At 37.1% G+C, this 24,162-nt stretch overlaps 1 protein-coding gene across 3 annotated transcripts in view; it reads right to left on the bottom strand.

Annotated features, from left to right (window-relative positions):
• The window catches only part of AP3B1 (adaptor related protein complex 3 subunit beta 1), a 165,201-nt gene that overhangs the window by 112,348 nt on the left and 28,691 nt on the right, over positions 1–24,162 (bottom strand). For all 3 annotated transcript variants that reach the window (XM_069776335.1, XM_069776334.1, XM_069776333.1), the window contains exons 6-7: positions 19,066–19,132; positions 8,517–8,696 (exon numbers count right to left, since the gene is read on the bottom strand). In XM_069776335.1, the coding sequence (XP_069632436.1) occupies positions 8,517–8,696; positions 19,066–19,132 (247 nt within the window). The remainder of the gene's footprint in view (positions 1–8,516; positions 8,697–19,065; positions 19,133–24,162) is intronic.

Here is a 24,162-nt window from a genome sequence, read left to right as displayed (position 1 = left end):
GCCTTTGGAGCATGTTTCATACTCACCAAAGCGTTAGGAACCCACAATAAAATTCTACTAGCTTTGGGAGATTTTATACACAATTCAAAAGCCTTCTATATAAAAAGCTTCCAATTTGTAAATATAGCAAGCTTGATACCTGAACTACACAAAGGTACTAAGACATCTACTCAAGCTTGACAATAAGACTGGCAAGCGAAATTATGATTAAGGTATTTTCAGTCACAACATTCTTCTTGGCTTAACTTCCAGCATATATAAAAGTTACATGATAAACGATAAATAAATCAAGCTTCATTTGTAGTTTACTACATCTTTTCCTCTCATATACCTATTGTAAGACTATATCCCTGCATACTCTCATTTATACAATATCCTCTATAAAACCAGTGCGGACGTACATGTTGACTTCATTCTTTAAAAAAAAACCCAACAATTTTCCCAGATAGTATGAGTATATAAATGTATTTGTTACATGAAAGACTCTTCCAAAACTCTTTAATCCAGCCTTACAGTGTTTTTTAAAAACTCGCTTAACCAATAACATAGTTTTGAATACAAACTCAAAAATGTACTGAATTAAAAGACTTCGAGAAAAACTCAAATAAAAAAAAGGAAAAAAAATCCCAAAACATTCTTCAGAAAGCATGTACTCATAAAAGTTTTATAATACAGCTCTGAGACAAGAGCATCACACAGGTGGAGGTATGGGTTTGAGGACCACTGAACATCAAATTTTTCCCAATATATCACAATTACAGGAACATCTGTGCTAAGTAACTTCATATCAAACTAATGTGAAAACTCAAGAAGTGTTCAAAAGCTCATTCTCATTTCTGTAAGAAGCAGCAACTAACTCTAGGACTGCTGTCTAAAAGATAGGGGCTAAGAGTTAAATATGCTGCAGTAATTAACATCTTTCTGCAACAACCCCAAATTCCCAATTATTGTTGTAACAAAGTCTCATGATACTTGCAGCCAGAATTAAAACAATCAATTATGATTTTTAGATCACTGTCATTTATTCAAAACAGTTCTATTCTCCTCAAAATGGAAGTAAGGCATAAAATAGCTTTCTCTTACCACAAAAACACCTTCGTTTCAGTAGTGTGTGGAAAAGGTATGATAAGGAAAGTGTAAAGACAGACAGATTTGCAAAGCAAAGAACAAAAAAAGTTTAGAGCATAAGAAGAGAGGAAGAACAACAGAAAATACAAGGAAGAAGAAGAAGGGATAAAATAAACCCTGCAAAAATAAAATGGAGAAGGAGCAAAGGTGAAGGGATAAATTAAAGAGAAAAGATACCATCTCCTTCTGGCTACAAGTTCCCCATTTTTTTTCCCCCTAACATCCAAAAATTAAACTGGAATTTGGAACTTGTACTCAGAAATTTGGTTAAATGCTTCAGCAGGTTTTAGGCTTTTTATGAAGGTTAAGGTTTAATCTCAGTTTAAATTTAATCTCAGTTTCAGTATCTGAAGAGGCAGTATAAACCATCTCATCAAGATAACAAGCACTTATGAACCAACTGCTGAGCAAAAGTATTCTTCCATAGCTTTGCACAATAAGTGAACCATGAAGAAAAACAGGTAATTATTAGTTACTTTGGGGCTGCAACCAAGAGAAGGGTACTACATGCTCTAGAAGTAGTAGCCACCACCTGCCATGAATTATAAACAACATATGGAAAAACAGGGATCTCGAAGATCTTCAGTCTGTACAGAACTGTAACAGTTCACAGCACCCCTCCTTTTATACTGTTCCTAATGTACCCTCTAGTTACACCAAATCACGTATACCTACTCCTTAAAACAACACAACTCTTTTCTCTCTGGAAAACATGTAGATGATTTTAAAAGTAAAGTCAAAGAGAACAAAGGGACCTTCTGATTTCCCACATATGCAAACACACCTATATTTTTATTTTAATTTTTTTGTTTATGTAGCTTTAGAATTGTTCACAGTTACTAAAATGTTTATCCAACATTTAAACTATATTTGGACTACAGCCCTAGCTCTAGATGTTAGTTAGGAGCCTCAGATTTTCAAGACACAACATGACCTGAAATCTTAGAAGAATGCTAACTGTACCTGTACTTAGACAGGCAGTCTGAAAGATGAAAGTCTGCTATCCTCACCAGAAAGTCTGCCCTACTAATCTAAACATCATCAACAGACATCAAATCCTGTATATTACCAGATTTTTTTTCCTTCATCCTAATGCATAAGTAGGCAAAGGAGCTGAAAGCATCTTAAAACATCTTTTGATTTGCTTCAGTGATGTTCTCACACCAACAACTGGTGGTATATTTATTATGATGGCAAAAGCCATGATGGAAAACCACATGTTGCTACCATTCAGGCCTAAGTTACCCCCAGCCTTCTTGTCTGGCATTTTTCCAACCATAAACTGGAACAAACTTATGGACACACTGTCAAAGAGATGAACGATCCAAGATAATTTGAAATTTTTTATATTTACTCTTCCCCATGGTCCTTTAGAGACATGCCATAACCAATCAAGAATTCTACCTGAGATTACAAACAGAAGAAGTGTACAGGCTCAGACCTCACATAGGTCTTCCTCAAACAGAAGAAAAATTAAACAAAGGTTTACTTTTACAAAGAAGGAGCTAAGGAAGCTTATTTTGCAACTCTTCTAATTATCCTTTGTGAAAAGGCCATACAAGTTACTAGACAGAGAATAACATCCCACAAATAGATGCCCAGAACAGAATTTATTAATATTTTGGCATCCAGGAAGGCCCTAAAGTATTCTAAGACAGCAGTCATTTCATATTGTTCACACAATTTTCTATGATTAAGTATCATCGAATGGCCAAAATTAAAGCTAGAAACTTTGGTAGCTCATGGGCTGATTGGTGTCTGGTACATCTGACATTTAAATTAAAAATGATTACCAGTTAGACAGTTGATATTTAGATTTCTATAAAAATATTTCATTGCTTTCCTCCAATTAATTTTCATCTCTAAGTCAATGATCTACACAGAGGTAAAAACAATTTTAACAACTTATTTGCAACAGATGGCTAAAATGCCTCTTATCCTATGTATAAGTAATAACAAAACCCTCATCCTGAGTCAAGAAGGTAAGACTACAGCATCGGATGGAATACACAGAAACTTTACTTGTCAAATTTATGGGAAAAGCAGGGGTTGCTTTCTTAATCTGAGTTGATACAGATGTCCTAGAGAACTTGCCTACACAGTTCTAGCCACTGCTGCTACTCCACTGCAAGTCTGTCACGGGACTAACGGAAACCACAGGAATACGCTTTGCTGCAAAAATAAATGGCATTTTTTTCTACAGACTATGCTTCTCTTTTGCCAGCAGTAAGTGCTTGGCAGTTACAAAGCAAACCAAATCAGGAAATCCATGTGGCTGAAATTTAACCCCCTCTGTCCTTTCAGTTATTCTTCTGCTGGATCAATTCCTTTATCCAGACTGCCTTAGAAACACTACCCCTAACACAAGAGAAGGGAGGGAGAAGATGGAGGGAAGGTAGAAAGACGGTAATGCTCTTTTTCAGTGACAGAAGAGACTATTATACATCCATAATGACCAGAAAGTTTTGTTTCACATTTCAAGTAATCAAATTTCCACAATCAACTTGAGGCCATTTTTTGTTATAAATCTATGCTCTAAGTTAAACTCATCTTATTAAGTAGTACACCTGGTAGGGAAAAATAAAACTGGTATTATAGTAAAATAGCTAGCCAGTCCATTTTATGCCCTAAATGGTTCAAATATCTTCAAATAAGTGAATTTGATATTAAACATTAACCCCTTCTCGTGTATAACTAAAAGAACGTGGTCAGAGAGTATTGCACTCTGACAGGGATATGGTAACTGAATTCAGAATCCTCCCATTCAGACTGAGGATTCTGACAGGTATACTAAGAATGGAAGAAATAAGTAGTACACATAACTTCACTGTACAGTAGTTTTCCTAAATTTAATCTTTTGATCTTATCAGCCAAATCAGGTTGAAGCAAATCTACTGATCTGTATGGTTTCACACTTGCATCTGAAGAGGACAGCTTAATGGAAGCTGGAAATGAGATGACTGATTTTGATCTCTGGGGAAGAAAATTCTCTGGCCTCATAATCTTCTAGGGCAGGGGAAAAAATAAAAAAAAAAATATTTTTAAAGTACTTTAGCTTGTTTCATTTTTATCACTTTATCTAGGTGATTCACCTAGTTAACAGGAGGCTATCAACCTCGATACACCTTTCCCTTCTTCTGTTCTCAGCCTCTCAGCATAGGATTTGCAAGTTTTATTATGCTTTCCTGCAATAAACCAGCAGAACTGATTCAGAATACTCATTACAGAGTTAACAAGTTCTACAAAAGTTAAGGATAGACAGTATTCCCTGTATGCTGTGCTTGAAGCTTTATCATTTACAATTACAGTTCACTCAATGTACAGCCCAACAAGGGGAACAAAACAAAAATATTTAGAGCAGTACTAGACACTGCTGAGCCGTCTTAAATAGCCATTAGAAACTGGATTCCATCACACATAACCATGACCTTTATGGAATACACTAAGAATTCATAACTGTAAGATACTAAGAAAACCCTACAAGAGCAGGAAACATTTTAAAGCATTTAAAAGACTAGAGATCACAGAACAGTTGAGGTCAGAAGGGATTTCAATATTTTGTCAGACCTAGCAATCAAAATAAATATTTTCAATGTGTTTCTTCCTGTAATTGCTCAAGAGGGAGGCTACTTTCCATGATTCACAGTTTTAGGTATATACACCCAAAGACTTGCTATTTTTTTCCTAAAAGTTCTTATTCTTTTAGATAATTTTCCCCTCATCAGTTACGTCAAATTCTGAGCACTTTAAATTGAGCAATACTTCAATAATTAATCCTAAAATTGTAAGCTTGAGACATGCTTCTCATAAGTACTTGTTTATAAATAACTTTGTTATGACTGAAGCCCATGATCAATCTGAATTCACCATTTTTTTCCAATCTTAATTGAACACCAGGAAAGTTTCTTTCTGTAACCTGCAATTGTCTGAAACAAAGCTGAGCAGCCCTGAGAGTCACTGGAGTTTTTTTGCAAGACTACAGCTCCCAGCTCCATTTTGCTCTCTACAATGACCATTGAAAATTCTGACCAAGTCAGCTGCTTTCAGATGACACCCTCCCAGATGGCACACATATTTGGTGGTGGATCTATATTCCAGGAGAGCTGAAGCAGTCACTACCTCCTGTGATCGTCATCTCCTTGCAGAAACAGGGATGGCTAACAGCTTGAAAATTAGTTCCTGAACTGGTAGACTGCAACTCAATGCCTTCATGGAAACCAAGAGCAACTTTATATGAAACATCTTCACGTATTAGGCTGCAAGCTGTAATGGTTCAGGAGCTGTTCGCAAATCAACTTGGCAGTCCCAACAACTCCTGTGACAAGGGTTGGGCAAAACATTTAAGGTGGGATGCGTTACAGTGTTATCTACCATCAGGTATGTTGCTTCCCAGAAAACTTGAAATTGTTCTTCCCAGTTAGACCCGAGCAGGCATTTTCACTCCAGAATATGAGTGTCTTGTTTTCATTCCAGTTAATACATGTTAAAGCTGAATACAGTTCATATGGAAAAAAGGTTACTCCAAAACTGCTATTCACATGTAACTACTTCAAAAACACCTTCTAAGTATTTCAAGACAAATAGGATAAACCAAGGACATTCTTCCTCACAGCGTTCATGATCAGAATTAAAAATTCTACTCTCCAGAGAAGTTCAAATAGGAATATAAAACTAAGTATTCTTGGTTAATGGGTAATTCGATTAAAGTTTTGCAACAATTTTAAGCATATTGCTCAAAAAAGAGTTTTTCTCCATAACGGGTAAGTATTCCAAATTTTTCTTCAGGTTTCTAAATGCACAAGAAATCAGTTGAAAGCATTACACCATTACTTGTTGGGAATTAGCTCAACTTGAAAAAAAGCAGCATATGTTTCTCAAAAAGTAAGGTAAATTTTAGTGAATAAAAATGCAAATATGCGTTTTAGCACCCTTGAATTTATTAATCTGATAGGTTTAATTTCCATTTTCCTGCATCAGCTTTATTTATAAAGTGTCGTGCCCTATAAATATGCTGTTATTTTCTATAGTCAAGCAGCCTCTTAACAAATCTTCTCATTAATATGTAAATTTAAAGTCAATCGGTCTTCTCCCTGACAGCGCCATGAATTCCTAGTGCACTGTATAATCGGCTTTGACTTGGCATCCACTATTTATCATCAAAGATGTCAGTTAGAAAAATTATGGAAAATGCACTGCAATTGATATGACTGCAATCTACTTTGTCAACACTTAATTGTTCCTCAAATCATACATTTACATATAAACAGCCTAAATACTGATCCATAATGATGCAAATAAACTAAATTAAAAATCTCTTCTACTGCACAAGACGCCCTGTTGTATGATGAGTTCATTTAAGAACCTATTGACAAAGGCATGCATTTCAACTAGCCCCAGAAAAAAATTCTGCTAATTTAATTGCTGAGTAGGTAGACAAACTAAATTTTGCACTGAAGCTCATGAAAGCGGAAACAACGTGTTATTAATACTATGCCACTGATGACCAAATTTAGGTTGACGCAGGCAGTATTGCTACACAAACCTTTTACATTCCTAGAGCAGAGACCACAGCAGCAACCGTGACCCGTCCAGTTTCAGTGAAAAAAGTGCCTTAGAGTCTTAAAGAAACCTAATTCCATCAAGACCTCCAACCTCTCAGTCCCAGACATGAGGTCATCCTCTTCTACTCTTCCTTTGTCCAACCACAGGCTAAAACTGGCTTAAACCAATTGTAAAACTGTAGCTTTAGGCAAAGCAAATTATCAATTTGACTCTTTCTAAAGGTCAGGGAGAAGAACGCAAGTTACCTTCTTTCAATAAGCAACATGTAATAAACACTCTGCCTCAAGCACATTAGGAAAACATATTACTTAAGTGTCTCGTTATCTAAAAATACTTTCCTTATTTTCAATTGTTAAATTTTCCAATTTTCTGGAAAGATGTGTTCTTACAAACAATTTAATTTTCATCTGAAATGAAAATGGGTGTTTCAGAACCCAAATGGTAGTGCAAAAATATGCTTCTACTTCAGACATTTTTGCTATGTTTCTAGTTTTCTAATCATTATAACACCTGGTTATTTAAGAAAAAGTGAATATAACTGTAAACTAAATCAGGCTGAAATTAACTGTTTGTGCAAATACACCTCCTTATAATTATTTTCACACAGTAAATTATACATACATTAACACAGAACGCCACTGCCTTTCTGTCTAATTCCGAGGCAAAGGGCATTAAAAGACAGTTTGAAAGAACTCAGTGAGAGTTGGTGTCATTCTGTATTCCAATGCCGAAAAAAAGAAACCTTTAAAAAATTGTTAATACATTGATTACAAAGCACAATAATCTGCACTGAAACAGCAATGCCCGAACAGAAGCGTTAAGACACATTAGCTGAACTATAGCAGAACTACTTCAGTCTAAAAAAAAAATAGAGAAATAAAATAAATAAAATGAAACTTTCTCTAAGCTTCTGGGATCACCTTACATTCATTGCAAGTAGCTACCCCAAACATCCTTTTAAGCAACTGTACAAAGTCCATCTCCAACTACTGCTGTAAAACTATATATATATATCAAGGAATATGTACATCTTTAAACATGAATTAGTTTCAAATTAAATGGTAAAACACCACCCCAAGCCTGTAACAAACGCAGACAACCAGAGCTGTGAAGCAATATTACACAGTTCTTTCCAGAAGTATTCTTTTAATTTAAATTGTTATTCAGAGTTAAATCCCTATTGAAACCAATGTTAATAGCATCATTTTCTTGCACTATCTACTTTTTTGTTGGTAGGAGTGATAGGATTTGTATTTTGAATATCCCTTTTTATAAATGTTAAGTAAAAGTATACTCATATTTACATAATATAAATTAAAATACCGCAACATTTTTTACATTGCATATTTCAAAAACTTTTATTCAAGCCTCCACACAGTCCCTCAGCACATTAACAAAGCCTAGACAAGTAACGTATTGTTCACCATGCTATAATACTGGATATTCATATCCACAGAGAAAGTAGATTCTACCCAGTTTCAGGACAGAATGGCAAACCTTTCTAGCTCTGACTTACATAAAATCTCATAGAGCAAAGAGCCATGTCACTCAAAGAACCACAGAAAAAGGACTCTCTCTGCTGCCCATATGATGTGTCTGGGGTAAAAAAATCAGAAGGTTATAGCCTGGAAGAAGAATTCTCATGCTCTGGAGAAGGGTGGATGCCTTACGTTAGTGAAGCCTTGGAGAGCTAAGAGTTATGCATTTGTTTTCTGTTTTTATTAAACTCTGCATAAAAATGCATCTTAAAAGACTAAGTATATCCAACAATGGAAATAATTCAAAATGCAAGCACACAATAGTAATTTTAAAAGTCACAAACTTACCTTCCATGGGCTTACAAACTGTGTACGTGCATATCGAGTTAACATGTGGATTATAACAACTTGACCCCACTCTTCCACGTCAACCAACAAGTTACAGAGCTTTCGGTAGTTCTTGTGAATCAGATCTATTCTATCTGGACACACTTCCTCAAATGCCATCACAACGCTCCCAGCTACCAGCTAGAAAAGAAAACATAAAGAAGGTCAGTGTTCCTTCTACAGTTCATACACAAGTAAGAATCGGAATTAATACTAGCAATTCTCAGCAATTTAAAATTGTTTCTATTCAGTGAAAAGAAACAACAACAAAAAAACCCTAAGCCCACAGAAATGGTATCTTATTTAAAATAGAGTTGGAGTAAGTTTATTAGAACAGAGAAAACATTTGCTCTTTCTATTACACACATAAATCTTAGCTCCCAGCCCTGAAGACACAGTGCAATGTAAGCATAAATTTTTTTCTTACAGTTACAGTTTCCAAATAAATTATCAGACGACTTGCAATTAACTCAGAAATAACAGGAAACAACAAGAAGTATAATACAGCGATATGCCTAACAAGGTCTGTTGGGATTCTCTTATCAACGCTGGCGTGATCAAACTAAAGAGGAGCTGGGGTAAGCTTCCCAGCACTACTGGGATCCAAACTTCTATCTCAATATGGCCAAATTAACTGTCATATGAAATTTTATATTTGGAGTTTCATGAATACACTTTGCAAAAAAAGGCATAAAAATCAGCAATACAATACAGAGAAATACTAGCACTTTTCCTCAAAGACCACAAGCAGAATTCCTGCATGTTGTTCAGCACTTTCCTATTGGTTCCAAAATTACAGGAATGGATCATTTATGCCCTGCTATGTCCTCACACAATTTTTTTGCCTCCACAAGAAATAAATCTTTCTACATACACAAAGATCCTCATACTGACTATGGTTATAAAAATATGTTTGTTTTCATGACAAAATTAAATAGATTCTCAACATTCTAACACCTCAAGGCTTACTGAAACTTTGTTTTAAAAATAAAAGAAATTAAACATATATTGGGGTTCGTTAAAATTCTGGCAGCAGGTTACTTTAAATGTGGGAAAACCTCAAAAGCTGACTATGACTTGTAAGGACACATCATTGTGTGCCTGGAATTACTGTTCTTTCTCTTGTAATTGCTTTAATTAAGATTTGTTTTGTGTCAGAGTACATGTTAAGTCAAATAACTAAAATGATGAGACTTTATATGAAGCAGCTGATATGTATGCAGTTAGCATGCATGCAGTATAGCCTTCTGGCAGCAAATTAATGTCATATTCTATCTGAGCCCTGGGGATCTGCATTTCAACCTCTAAAATTTCCCCAATGACTTAAAGTAAGCAATTAAATAGAAGTGCAGTTTATTGAAATGGTACTTTTTGAGAAATATTAAATACAATGATATTCATATGTTACATTTTTCTGCCTGTATTTGGCTGACATTTGGTTTATTAGTATGCGCCCAACATTACAATTGAAAGAAAACAGCTCAGAATATAGTCTTGCTATTATGCTAAACAAGTTTCAGGCTCTGTGGGGATTTTATGAATTACCAATAAGAATAAACGTGAAGTTGCATTTATTGTCTCCAGCCCCGTCCACATACAGGTACCTGCTGGTCCCAGGAAGTATACAACTCATTCCAGGGAGCAAAATTTGATTATTTGATAGAGCTAAATAAAACACACTTTACATCTAAAATAATTTGCTATATTTTGCTGTATTCCAAAAACAATAGCTTTTTTCAATGTTGTTGTACTAAACTTTCTTCTTAATAACGTGCTGCAGTAAGCTATTCTGTAATTAAAAACTGCTGCGAGTTGATGCTTAGGCGCGGATTCAAAGCTCAGCAGAAGACAGCAGTTAACTCCAGGCAAATCACTATCAGTCCTGAGTAGGTAATCAATTAGGCCAGATAAAGTGAGGATGGAAGTGAGGAAGGGTGGGAAGAATTGTATCTTAGAACTCACTTGCAACAAAGCAATTTTATCAGGATGCAAAACTCTGAACTGCAGTTAAGGCCAATTTGCAGAGGACAATGTGATGGACCTGAAGTTTTAGAAGAAAGGGATGACACTTTTAAACCACAGAGACTTATTTTAGGTCACTGTCCCATAGACTTCATTATGGATATTCTACTCCTCCACACTACAAGACAGTATAGGGTCTCTTGACAGGTTTGACATACAAGAGGAGAAAAGGAGGGGGAGAGACACAGACTGACACACAGATTGATTTATGACTATAAGAACAGTAGCAGCCTAATATTTAAAAATACCCTTATAGGTTCACAGGTGAAGGACAACACAGATGCTGGTGTCCAGATAGTTCCGGAGTGGAGACACTTGCCTTTTACTGCTACTAGTACTGCACACACATTTTGCTGTATTTCTTTTCCATTTGGATATGATATTTTGAAAGCTGACATAAAATAATGCATGTAACACTAGTTTAGATCTTTTAAAACTAAGCACACATCCCATGAACAGCACTGGCTTTTTAACAGTTCAGTTACTGAGACTAAAATACAACAATTTGATACAAAGAAATAGTGATACTGAAATACAGGAATTCTAAATACTTTTTTCAGTTCACATCAGTCACTCAAGTTTACAATAGGAATGCTGTCACTTGTGAATGCTTAAAAGATATTAATAAAAATTTGAACATACACTATGAAATGCAAGTGGTCCACTGGATGAACAAGCATTTTATTTCTGTGCAGAGACCCTAGATTTACAAGTTAATACAGGAATTGCCATACATCGTGACACTCTTTAAGATCATGCCCCTCTCCCCATTACTGCATTCTTCAAAATTAGGTTTTTCATTTGAAAGGGGAAAAAAAAAAGTGAGAATGTAAGACAGATTGAAAATGCATTAGTAACAAAAGGATTTAACTGAGAAAATTTCCTAATGCTTTCTTAATAAGAGATTATTTTCTAGTTGACACTGTTTCCCCTATAGTATGATCCTACTATACATCTAAACATCAGCGGAACAGCTAATAATCTTTGTTTATTAAATGCTCAACATTCCATAAAAATATTTAGAATTAAAACAAAATGATCCAATCAGAATATAAAACCAAAAAATATCGGTTTCCAAAAAACAGTCAGTTAATTTCCATCTCACTGTGTCAATAGTAGCTTTTTGTATAAGGAGAAAATATAAATCACTCCAACAAAACTAGCAATGAGCTCATCAAATTCAAATGCTGCTTTCCATTTATGTATTTTTTATATTAAAGCAATAAACATGGTTCATTTGTCTTCCACTGGTTGCCACGTTTTTCTGTGCTGTTGCTATGAACTTCAGCCATTAGCTGTGCTCCAAGGTAAACTATATGAACCATCAACAAAAGTGACACCCAATCTATGGAGTTCATATTTTCTCCAGATTATCTATGCTAGTTGACAAGCTGGTAATGAAAAAAATCACACTAAGCAAATGGTTCCTCTAATAACAATAAATTTTCTATAAAATTATGAAGGGTACAAAACGTTTCCTTGCATCTATTTTGTCATGAATTCTAATTAACACTGCGAAAACCTGAGAGTGCTGGGTCATCACAAGAAGTACATCGAGGTTTGATTGATAATATAGTGCAAGTTGGCCTATGCTGCCAAGATTCCTCTCTCTTAAATTAATGGCCACCCCACCTGCCCTAATCATACAGCCCAAATGATATTCCCCTTCTTATTTCAATTTTCTGGACGCAAGGAAACTGGAAAAGATCAGTCATTTATCTTCTAATAGCTGGATAATAGATCTATCACATTAAAACATCTGCACAAACTCAGTGATTTTCTCTCCACAAAAGTGAAGGTTTTACCAACATTAAATCAATAAGTTAAGAAAACATCGTCTTATCCACACTTTTGGGGTCTAAACTAAAATATTAACTTATTAACAGAAGCCTATTGTTGAAAAGTAGAGAGCCCAGCTTTCTTTCCCCATTAACCCCAAACACACTGCTTTAGTTTAAAAGATCAGTGTCTTCATCACCAATTCCTAGGACCATTTTTTAATCTAAGGGGTCTCACTTCACAAGAATCTGCACTTCATCTAGTAACCATGCAGTCTGCAAAAGAAATGCCAAGACTGATGCGTTTGTATAGTCTTTTCACTCTCAAAACAGAATTCATATTAAGTTGCATCTGTTACACTGAGGAGTAAATTATCACATCAGAACTGAATAATAAATTTATTTAAACATCAGAAGTAGTTTAATGTGATTAAAATATTAAAGGAAAAAATATTATTTAAGCAGAGACTAAAGGAAAATTTAGCCTTTAGAAAAGAGCGTAAATCTTAATTAGCAATAAACAGATTCCATGCAACAAGCCAATCTACTGTCGCTCTTCACCCAAAACTTGCCTCTAGCTCTTCCCATATTGCTTCACAATAGAGGTTTCTGGGGACACAACATCAGGAATACATACTTGGGAATCAAATCAGCATCTGCAAGTCTGGCCAACATGTTTTGAAATTTCTCTCTAACATTCTTCTGTCTTAGAAGATCTTAAAAGCAGTGCTGCACTCTGTATACTACCTGGTCCCAGAACAGGACCTATAATAGCATCAGCTATGATACAGCACAAAATATATGTAGCCACATACAAACCCTGTTCTCTGTAGGGGGCTGAAAAAATTTTTTATCATGCAGCACATGCATTTATATTTCCACACAAACATCATAAACCTTCCTTATAAACAGAGGTATCTGCCCAAACAAAATAAAATCAGATCAAAGTTAAAGACAGAAACCTGCACTAAATTCGGACATTTTTAATATGCCCAGCATCCATACAATTACATCCCAGCTACAGGTCTACATTCTGCCCTTTGGTTTTAGATGCAGCTTTAGATACACTTTGGGATACTTTAGTTAGACTGAAGAATGCAAGTCTCAAGTTCTTTTCACTTTACAGGTTTGGACAACAGACATGATTCCTTTTAAGTATCAACATGGATTTTTTAATTATTTTTTTTTAACTGCTGTAACTCCGGTATCATTAATGAACTTGATTTTTATTGTTGCTTACACAATCAGAGTTGTAAAATGCACAAGCTACAAACAAAATGCAGTTCTACAGTCCTTCACAGTATGCCAAAAGCAACTTAAGCAGCAAATCCTGCCTTAAACCCTATACCCCCCAAAGCTAGATCATCAGGCTTGTTAAGTGAATGGAAAAAATAGAATTAGAATGAAGTGATACAGAATCAACCAAAAAGAAAAAGGGAACTAGTTTCCTCTAAAATATCCAATTACACCTTCACACATGACTACGTGACTAGCTATATTACTTTCTGAGAAAATCATTTTAGCATAAAATACACACATGCTCTTATCTTCCTTTCTACATAAAATCATGTCAGCTGCTCAATTATCTAGAATTACTAGAAAAATAAAAGGAGCAAGCATCCATGTTTTCACACCTGCTTATCAAAGTCTGAAGTACTTTCTTCTGTAAAGCAAGGGTAAAAACATTATTAGGAGTTTCTTAAGTCTCTATAATAAAGTTACTTGTAAACATCTTATCTTTTTAAAAACTAAATACGCTTGCACAAAATCACAGCTTTGTTGATTCACTCTAATTCCAAGTTAGCTACCCTTGAGGGTATGTTAACGATGGTTTGCACTTGGTAATTTTGCATCTTAGATTAACTGAGAGCTTGGCTTTTAATTGAATCTTCGTGTTAAGACACTTAAGGAGTAGAGTGATCTTTCATCTACCTCACCAGAAATTTTAATGAAGTACTGGGTTAAGGTTAGATCTCATCTTATTTTAAGTTTTGCTTACCTCAGCTTATATTAAAATTTACTACTGATTGAGACCTAAAAAATGAACACATTTTGTACAGTCTGATAAAATGGCTTAATTTTACTGTAGTAAAATTCCCATCCAGACAGTTTCTTGCTATTTCAAATGTAAAATGACTCTGACTAATTTAAATACATTGTGCCTTTTCTATGCAACATAAACTGCATTAATAATCCACAATAGCATGTCCTCTCTGAAAAAAAAAAAGTCCAGTTCACATAAATTTAGAGGCATCTATGTTTAGTAGCTATTCTATCTCATTTTAATGAAGAGGTTATTTCAGCAAGTTTCAAAAACCCTGCCTGAGGTCAAATGGTTACAGAAAATAAACAAATTATGAGTAAAAATTTACCTTCTATTAAAGCAAAGTCTCAAACATCACTTGACAAACATTCAACTGTTACATACATCATTAATGTTAACAATTACACTCTACCTCCAAAGGTGTCTAAAACAAATGGATTAAGAAAAAAAAAACCCGAACAAAAATATCACATGGTGGATTTTCCCAAATCCAGTAATTATATATATACAATGCATTATGGCTTGTCTGAGGATTATCAGCCCTTAAGTACACAGAAATGCCAAAAGTAACCTGACGTTTCCATCAAGGGAAAACAATGTGGAGAACCACTGATGTTCAACAATTTCCAAAGTCACTAAGATTCTCCCACTCTGATAAGACACTATTTAATGAAAACAGCAACACCTTCCCAACAAACTAATCTAGTGACATCAGATTAAAACTGTCAGGAGATGACAAGTAATGATTAGTGTCAAGTAAACACTTGTGGTCCGATTTCCACACTATCACCCTACAAATTTCAGGCCATCTGACTGTCAAACAGGCAACAGAAGCTGCAAAAACCCAAGAACTACCATTAATCAAACACATGTATGTCATAAGGCTATGACAAAATGCTGGTTTTTTACAGCTCAGACCCGTTTCTAGAATTCTGTGGCAACAAACCTGACTTAACTTTCTTCACAAAGACTGCAAAATATTTTCTAAAAGCTTTTGTCTTTATGTCATGATGTCTTTTGCCATTTTGTTATGTTTTATGTCGTGTCTTTTGTCTTTATGTTTACAGATGACAGACATCACCTACCTGGACTTGTGCAAAGTGTTTGACACTGTCCCACACAACATACTTGTCTCTAAATTGGAGACACGGATTTGACCAATGGACCACTCAGCGGATAAGGAATTGGCTGGATGGTTGCACTCAAAGAGTTGTGGTCAAAGGCTCGATGTCCAAGTGGAGAGTAGTGACAAGTGGCCTTCCTCAGGGGTCGGTATTGGGACCAGCACTGTTTAACATCTTTGTCAGCAACATGGACAGTGGGATTGAGTGCACCCTCAGCAAGTTTGCCGACGACACCAAGCTGTGTGGTGTGGTTGACATGCTGGAGGGAAGGGATGCCATCCAGAGGGACCTTGACAGGCTTGAGAGGTGGACCCATGCAAACCTCATGAAGTTCAACAAGGCCAAGTGCAAGGTCCTGCACATGGGTTGGGGCAATCCCAAGCACAAATATAGGCTGGGCAATGAGTGGATTGAGAGCAGCCCTGAGGAGGACTTGGGGGTATTAGTGCATGAAAGACTAGTATGAGCCAGCAATGCACACTCACAGCCCAGAAAGCCAAGAGCATTCTGGGCTGCATCAAAATTAGCGTGACCAGGAGGTTGAGGGAGGTGATTCTCCCCCTCTACTCTGCCCTTGTGAGACCCCACATGGCGTACTGCATTCAGCTCTGGGGTCCCCAACATAAGAAGGACATGGACTTGTTGAAGCGAGTTCAAAAGAGGGCCACAAAGATGATCTGAGGGGTGGAGCACCTATCCTATGAAGACAGGCTGAGAGAGTTGGGGTTGTTCAGCCTGGAGAAGAGAAGGCTCTGAGGAGGCCTTATAGCAGCCTTCCAGTACCTAAAGGGGGCCTACAAGAAAGCCAAAGAGGGACTTTTTACAAGGGCATTTAGTGATAGGACAAGACTTTAAACTGAAAGAGGGTAGATTTAGATTACATATAAGGAAAAAATTCTTTACTATGAGAGTGGTGAGACATGGGAACAGGTTGCCCAGAGAGGCTGTGGATGTCCCCATCCCTGGAAGTGTTCAAGGCCAGGTTAGATGGGGCTTTGAGAAACCTGGTCTAGTGGAAGGTGTTCCTGCCCATGGCAGGGGGGCTGGAACTAGACGATCTTTAAGATCCCTTCCAAGCCAAACCATTCTACAACAATTCTATGATGAGGAAAAAACAATCCACTTTATATCACAAGCTGTGGAGTCTGGGATGAAAAAGCACATGTACTTGGTTTTGATTCAGAGAGTCCTGAAGAGAAATTTGTATGGTCCCTTTTTGGAATAATAATTCTTCATATCACTTTCTGAAAAAGTAAAACTTCTGAGGCTGAGATGTCTCAGCCCAGGGTGGAATTAGGTCTTGCTATGGAACAGACCAAGAGGAAACAGAAGGAGGAAAAAGTTGCAGCAGTTAACCATATTATGTCTCCAAAGACATCCAGAAAACCCAATTCTAGGCCACCATTCTTAGTTTCTTGAATGTGCTGACAAAATAGCATAACTTTTGACTATTGCTTCATAAATACAGTGTCCATTATTCAGTACCACAGGGGCACCAGAATCGTGGCACGTGCTAAGCAATGAGCATTAATCCCCTTACAAGTAACTCCAAGTGTCATGATCAGTGTGCTGGCAAAAAGAAGACCCAAATCTACTTTATATTTTTTTCCTCTAACATTTTGTGAAAGTAAATGTGTAAATGACTAGTTGTTGGATAACTTGCCATTTACCATAAGCAATAAGGACTAGGAAACAGAGTGAAAACTCAAGGATTTTATTTTCCTGCCATAAGCAATAAAAAGAAACAAAGATGGCTTCTCAGCCCTTTATGCCTCCACAGGTATAAAGAATCTAATCTCACATTCACAGACTGCATGCACACCAAGAGCATGAACCACGAAAAGAAAATACAAAGAACCACTCGGGGGGCAACTCCACAGAAGCACAAAGGCTTCTGACAAATGAGTACAGGTCAAGCACAGATGCAGTCAGGAGAACTAACTAAGTGATTTACTGTCTGCTGAGCCATTAAGCTCTGACATTCTCCTTCAGTAACCCTTCAGTGGAAGCTGCAAGATGTCTTTTAGCGAACAGCACCATTTATGTCCTGAACACCTGGACTGTGCTAGAACAACCAATGATACATTCCTGTGTGTTACAGAACCACTTGGCAAAGAGCAGATGAAGCAACACACTATTTGGTACCTCCTACTACTTTCATTTACTCAAAAAGGATTACATTCACTAAGTTAGTAATCTGAACAAGAGAATGTGTTAATTTACAACTCTGTTTTATCTTTGAAGTCTATCTTTGACTCCTTGCTCAATTAACTTTCCGGCTTAGACTTGGGAAATTTATTTGTAGGGTACAGGAAGAAAAATAAAGTGTATGACCACTGTGAGACATCCAGGAGTTCATACAGAAAACCTGTACCTGTATAGGGCAGCCAAAATACAACAGTGTCCTGGTTTCAGCTGGGATAGAGTTAACTGTCTTCCTAGTAGCTGGTACTATGTTTTGAGTTCAGTATGCGAAGAATGTTGATAACACTGATGTTTTCAGTTGTTGCTAAGTAGCATTTAGACTAAAGTCAAGGATTTTTCAGCTTCTGATGCCCAGCCAGCGAGAAAGCTGGAGGGGCACAAGAAGTTGGCACAGGACACAGCCAGGGCACCTGACCCAAACTGGCCAACGGTGTATTCCATACCATGGGACGTCCCATCTAGTATAGGAACTGGGAAGGGGGGGCGGGGAATCACCGCTCGGGGACTGGCTGGGTGTCGGTCGGCAGGTGGTGAGCACTTGCACTGCGTATCATTTGTATGTTCCAATCCTTTTATTATTGCTGTTGTCATTTTATTAGTGTTATCGTTATCATTATTAGTTTCTTCTTTTCTGTTCTATTAAACCATTCTTATCTCAACCCAGGAGTTTTGCTTCTTTTCCCGATTTTCTCCCCCATCCCACTGGGTGGGGGAGGAGTGAGTGAGCGGTTGCGTGGTGCTTAGTTGCTGGCTGGGGTTAAACCATGACAAACAGAAATTATAAATTTACAGAAATTGTCCCAGGACATCAGGTTTACTTACCAGATTGAAAGTGGGGATATTTGCAAGAACAAACAAGAGCACAGCAAGCATCATTGTTTAACAGTTGTACACACTACAAGGCAGACTTACATCAACAGGCATACTGTGTATGGTACAGAAGTAATTTATTCTTAACAGTATCACAAACAAATTGAAATGACCTAGCTAATTTCCCAATGAAAAAGTGTTCATACATAGACACTTGTACACTGATTCATATCATCATAAAACTTTCATTTTCAAAAGTAAGTTTAAAGAAGCATACATAAAAAACATGCTAACAAAAACAGATTAAGAATACCCATGATGCAAGTAGAATAACCAGTCTTATTAGAGGAGATGGTCACTATTACAGTCATAGTATAATGCATTAATACACAATGATACTTTTATCTAAAAACTTATAAAACCACATCAGCAAGGGTTAGGAAAGTGTATTATGTACTGCTGAATGACAGCCTCAGAAGTAAACTCTTTAAAAATATATGCATGTGTAATAGCATACTGTTTCTTACCGTACTTTTATCCTTCAAAAGCTTTTCTATCACTTCAATTAACATTTCCTTTTGCTCTGGATCAAGACTAGAAGGAAAAATAAAAATTGGTCAGACATATCCGAAATTAAAAGAGGTTAGGTTTGTTGAACTTCAGACACAAGCTGGGAACCAAGAGCATTGAAGAAACCACTTCCAGAAAAACCAAGTATTCCAAAGAACTGATTGTAAAAGAACTTGACTAAAAATAAAGTTAATCATGGAATACAAAACTGAATTGAAGGAATATAAAATTAGATTATAAAGATTATCTTTATGTTATACCACTTATGTGTGTTCTATAAGAATCTTAGTACTTAAACTCATAAAAATTTTAGGATTTAAGAAACATTAAGGCAGGCCAACTAATTAGGGAGAACTTGACTGAGCTTCAGATGTTAAGCCACAAGGATCTCACTCCTTTTGCAGAACAAAATTTCAGTATGAACGAATTCAGCAGTGAATGAACATCAGGACAAAGCAGAACAATACCTTTATTATCTAATTATCAATATAATGCTTCAAGAAGACATTTAGTTAACTTCACTAATTTTAGTCAGAAGTATTGGAACTCAAAAATTTGGACATTGTATTCAAGTGTACCTATACAAAGTTCATGTGCAAGCTAATGAAAAATAGACTGCTTAAAGTCCTACATAAATAGTAGAAACAGAGGAAAAACAAAAGTTGCAAATAACAGTCTTTGTACATCCTTTTCATATTCAAAGAGCAGAGAAAAATTTGCCAGGAACATCAATTACTGTCAACCTTGCTTCTTGGGTAGGTAAGGACCAACTTTTCATTCCAGCTACTACTCCGTCATGGATCTGTAGAGCATGGAAGAATTCAAAGCCAAGGCAGAAGAAAATACAAAAAAAGTAGGTACAAAGTGCCATACAGATGTGTAGTTCTATGCCTTTGAAAAGTCATTTCAATGTGGATACTATTGCAGATAAGTAAGGAAGTATTTGGTCATTATTACACTTCAGTTTTAATGCTGAGTGATGAACTGCCCTAATGCACACAGTATATCCTTTCCAGCTACAGATTCACAAAGTGAATAACTAGCTGCATACTACTTCGCTAACGCTCTAATACCTAGCACGACTAGAACATGCTAAATGGATAACAAAACTTTGTTAGAAGCCACCATTAGCATAAACAAAGCAACAGCATATTGTTCCATAAGTACTTTTACGATCACCTTTTGTTCCAACTTCTATTCTTGTCAAAAAAGGTTTACTGGATCTTCTGCCAAGGACCAAAACCCTCAGAGGAAAAGCCAAAAGTCTTTCTAATAGGCCTTATTTCAAATTTTGAAAGTTGGTATAAAATTTAAAGAGAGAAAGAAATGAGTCCTTGTTACTAAGAAACTTCGAAAAATATCAATTTTGTTATGTGATCCAGAAAATCTTCAATAAGGGCTCCGATAACTGAATTCACATTCCTCCCTTCCCTCTTTACTGATGTTTCAGATGAGGAATGCAGCATTCTTAGAGAGAAAATAAAAGAACAGGCTGAAGAGCTCAGAGTGATGTGCTCCCATTATGGTATCTACTAGTAATAGTATGGAATCTATTAATAATAGATTTTTATTTAATGTGGACTATTAAATGGGACTTTTGATGGGACTTTTTAAAAGTCCTTTCCCAAATCTCACTGAAAGTAAGTGCAAGTACACCGTAGAGTTTTCTATTGATAGACAGAAGATACTAATAGCTTTGAAATGCACTCTAAGTGAAATAACCAAGAGATCTGACATTTTCAATGATAAAATTACTTCAATGTACCTAGCAACGTTGATTGCATTGGGCACAAATGTTGCTGTTCACACTATGCCTGAAATCTTTTCTGTTTGATATGTAAAGCTTCCTGCTGTTAGGACTGATTGAACCACTAACGAACAAGCTCTTCTAGGTCAGACATCCATCCAAACACCATGACACTAAATGCAAGGAAGACTGGAGTATTGAACCTACATCCAGATGTCCGACTGGAGCACTAACTAAATACAGGACTACCAAACAGGTAGAGAAGTCACAGAAACCAAAAAGTAAATGGAGTGTACAGGCACTATTAGAATAAACTGTTACTCCTTCTTACTCAAATGCTTGCAGGAGGTGGAGAAATCAGATGTGGGAGAGTATATAAACTGTTGACTGATCTTTCCATCAAAAATCTATCCCCTTCAGAATTCTGATTTTGACCAACTTCACAGCAAGTCTTCTGAAATTACTTGCTCATTACAAATAGGCCAAAAGACAGCCTTGCTACCAGTATGTGATCTATATTGCTGAATTGTGGGGCTACCAGTTGTGATCCTTGTTGAAACGTCTGCTGAGACTGCCCATTAAAGACTCTTATTTGCAGGCAAGCCAACTGGGCCTGCCTGTGGACAGGTTAATTTGATAGCCTATTCACCAGTTCCCAGTACTGCTGCTGCTTCAAGTGATCCAGAAAACTACACTCTCTCCCTTGGTCCTGCGGTAAACCAGTGCTATCAGGTATGGCACTTGTACAAGTAAATTTTGAAAATGTGATGATAAAAGTTCTCATGCTTTCTATAAGCAGTTCCCAAATCCTACTACCAAGGACACAACTGTTAGTTACAAATCCATTCACAAGTAACCATGAGCTTATTCTAGTCCAGGTAAGGTGGAATTTGCAGCTACAGCAGTTTGAAAACTTGCATTATGATGTCTAGGATGTTTGCATGAAGTGAAAACTTGTGAAGGATGTACAGGCCCTCTAAACCATTAAGGTAACCTTTATAGAATGTCAATTTCATTAGTTTTCCTTTGCTATGTGAGCTAGGCATCCATTTTACTACCAGTCAGTAATTTATGGAAACTAGAAGGGAGTGAGGCCAGTTTCTCCAGATTATGCTGCTCAATTTTTTTAGCATAAAACCTACCTTTTTGTGGTACGTGCAAGGATGATTTCAAAATCTTGCCACTGACATCATATAAGCATAGGATACCATATGAACCAGAGATAAGGAAAAACACAAGTTATATTTGCAGATGCAATCATATCTGGAGATTGGATGAAAGATGGGTAAAAGGTCTTATAGTAATCAAATTAGATTTCACCATCTTCCAGTTTTTCAGCAATCACCAATAAACTCTTTAATCTGGACTAGTAAAATAAAATTTGCCTGTCCTGAAGAGAAGAAATGGGAGCATCAATTTAAGGTAAAATTTCATGGACTAGCCTGCTGTCCAGATACTGCTGCACCCTGCTGGCACCAATAGACCATTACTGCCAAACTCCTCCAAATAGTTCTGATACTATCAGGAAATCAAAGCATATTCTGTGTATGGAGAATAATTCAGGCCGAAAAGACTTTTCTGTGCTGGAACCAGATGCTAACAAAAAATAAACTACTCAAATAGCAGGAAATGACGAAAATCCATTCCCTCTTGTTAGGTTAGATGATAAAAGGCTTCTCTGCATACAGAGGAGTACAGAGGTGGGGGAAACTCCAATACCATCTTGACCCAGCCACTCCCAGGGCCATCACATGAAAGCACTCAGCTCATTTTAAAAAAAAAAAAAAAAAAAAAAAAATCACCAGAAGGAAGGAGCCCCAGCTCAGGTTCTTCCAAAAGCTGCCATGGAAAAGCCATCAGCATTATGGTCCTAAAATGAACCTATCATGACAGAGAGGCTCTCCAAAGCACCTTTCAGACTTAGGGGTGTTACTAGCTACAGGGCTATGAGACTTACTATGCAATGCCAGAAAGAGCATTTTGGGATTGTACAAGACTTACTATGGGATGTTTATGGGAGAAATTAGAGGCAGGGAAAGGGAGGGTTCTAGATGATTTCAGGAGGAACAAGCATAGGAAAATAGAGGGATAGGTACATAAAAGGAGCCCGTTGTATGTAAATGCTTTGCTGCTCAGTATGCTTGTCTGGCCATGCTCTGTACCTAATAACCACAGTCTGTTCCGTCTTCTCATTAAATTCTATTTCTAACTATTTTCCTGGGTGAGGCAGTCTCTATTCTGTGTGCATGTGCAATATGGAGATCTAAACTCCAGCAACTGGAGTCAGGCCACGGGTTATAGGGACCTATACAGCTGCAGCACCAGCAATTGGAGTAAGTATGTATGTCAGTGTGTGATTGCTGGAGACTATCAAGCCAGACTAGGTGCCTTGTGAAGCCAGATATTGAAGTGGGGCCATAGGTCTGGGCTGGACATGTGTGTGTGTCTCCGAGTGAAACAACTGGAGATTTTGGCTACCAGAGGGACCAGGGCATCCAGGCAAACTACTGGAAAGACTGTAAGGCCTGGAGGTTGACTGAGATACCCATTTGTGTGTCTCAGTCTCTCTGTTCCTCTTCCCTCTTCCTCTCTACTCAGTAGGAGGCAACTGGAGACAAGGGGATAGAAGGGTCAGTTACTGCATAGTCTGAGTGTCTAAATCCAGCTACTGTGGGATTCATAGCGTCTGAGTGAAGGGTGTGGGCATGTGTGCGTCTGACCCAGAGGGTCTGTAACAGCAAGTGCAGTGGGGTTGCAAGCATCGTGCGCTTTTACATGAAAGTGCAAGTGACTGGGGAGACTAGGGATATAAGGCCAGTTACTGGAAAGACTAAGCATCCAGGACCATTACTGGTGGATCCATATTGTACATACACAGGTCCACTAATGGGCCTGCATCCTGATCAGCCAGAGCGTGCAAGAGGATAAGGCTGTTGGTGCCAGTTTTGTCTGCACGAGTGCTGTTTTCTGTCTGTGCTGATCTGTATAGCTGGCTGCATACATGTATGTTGTATATGTATGTGCCCATTAGGAACACACGCTCAGCCTCGCTGCTGGTTGGTCTCAGGGGGCATGGAACTGCAGCCTGAGGCTACCTGATTCGGAACCCCTAACACCTCTCACCCTCCTCTTTTTGGCATAGGCAAAATAAAAGATAAGTAGTAGAATAAATGTCTGCCGTTACTTTGGAAAGGTACAGGTTCTCTTGCCCCCACCTGTGTAAACTAGTACCCACCTCTTCGTAAGAACTCTTCCACAACAAGAATTTCTGAAGAGGAAAGAAGAAGATTTGGATTTGCATAGATAA

The sequence above is a fragment of the Haliaeetus albicilla genome, chromosome Z, assembly GCF_947461875.1.
Source record: "Haliaeetus albicilla chromosome Z, bHalAlb1.1, whole genome shotgun sequence".
Classification (NCBI taxonomy): Eukaryota; Metazoa; Chordata; class Aves; order Accipitriformes; family Accipitridae; genus Haliaeetus; species Haliaeetus albicilla.
The sequence above is the reverse complement of the archived record's forward strand: the minus strand, read 5'-3'. Positions and strand labels throughout refer to the sequence as shown.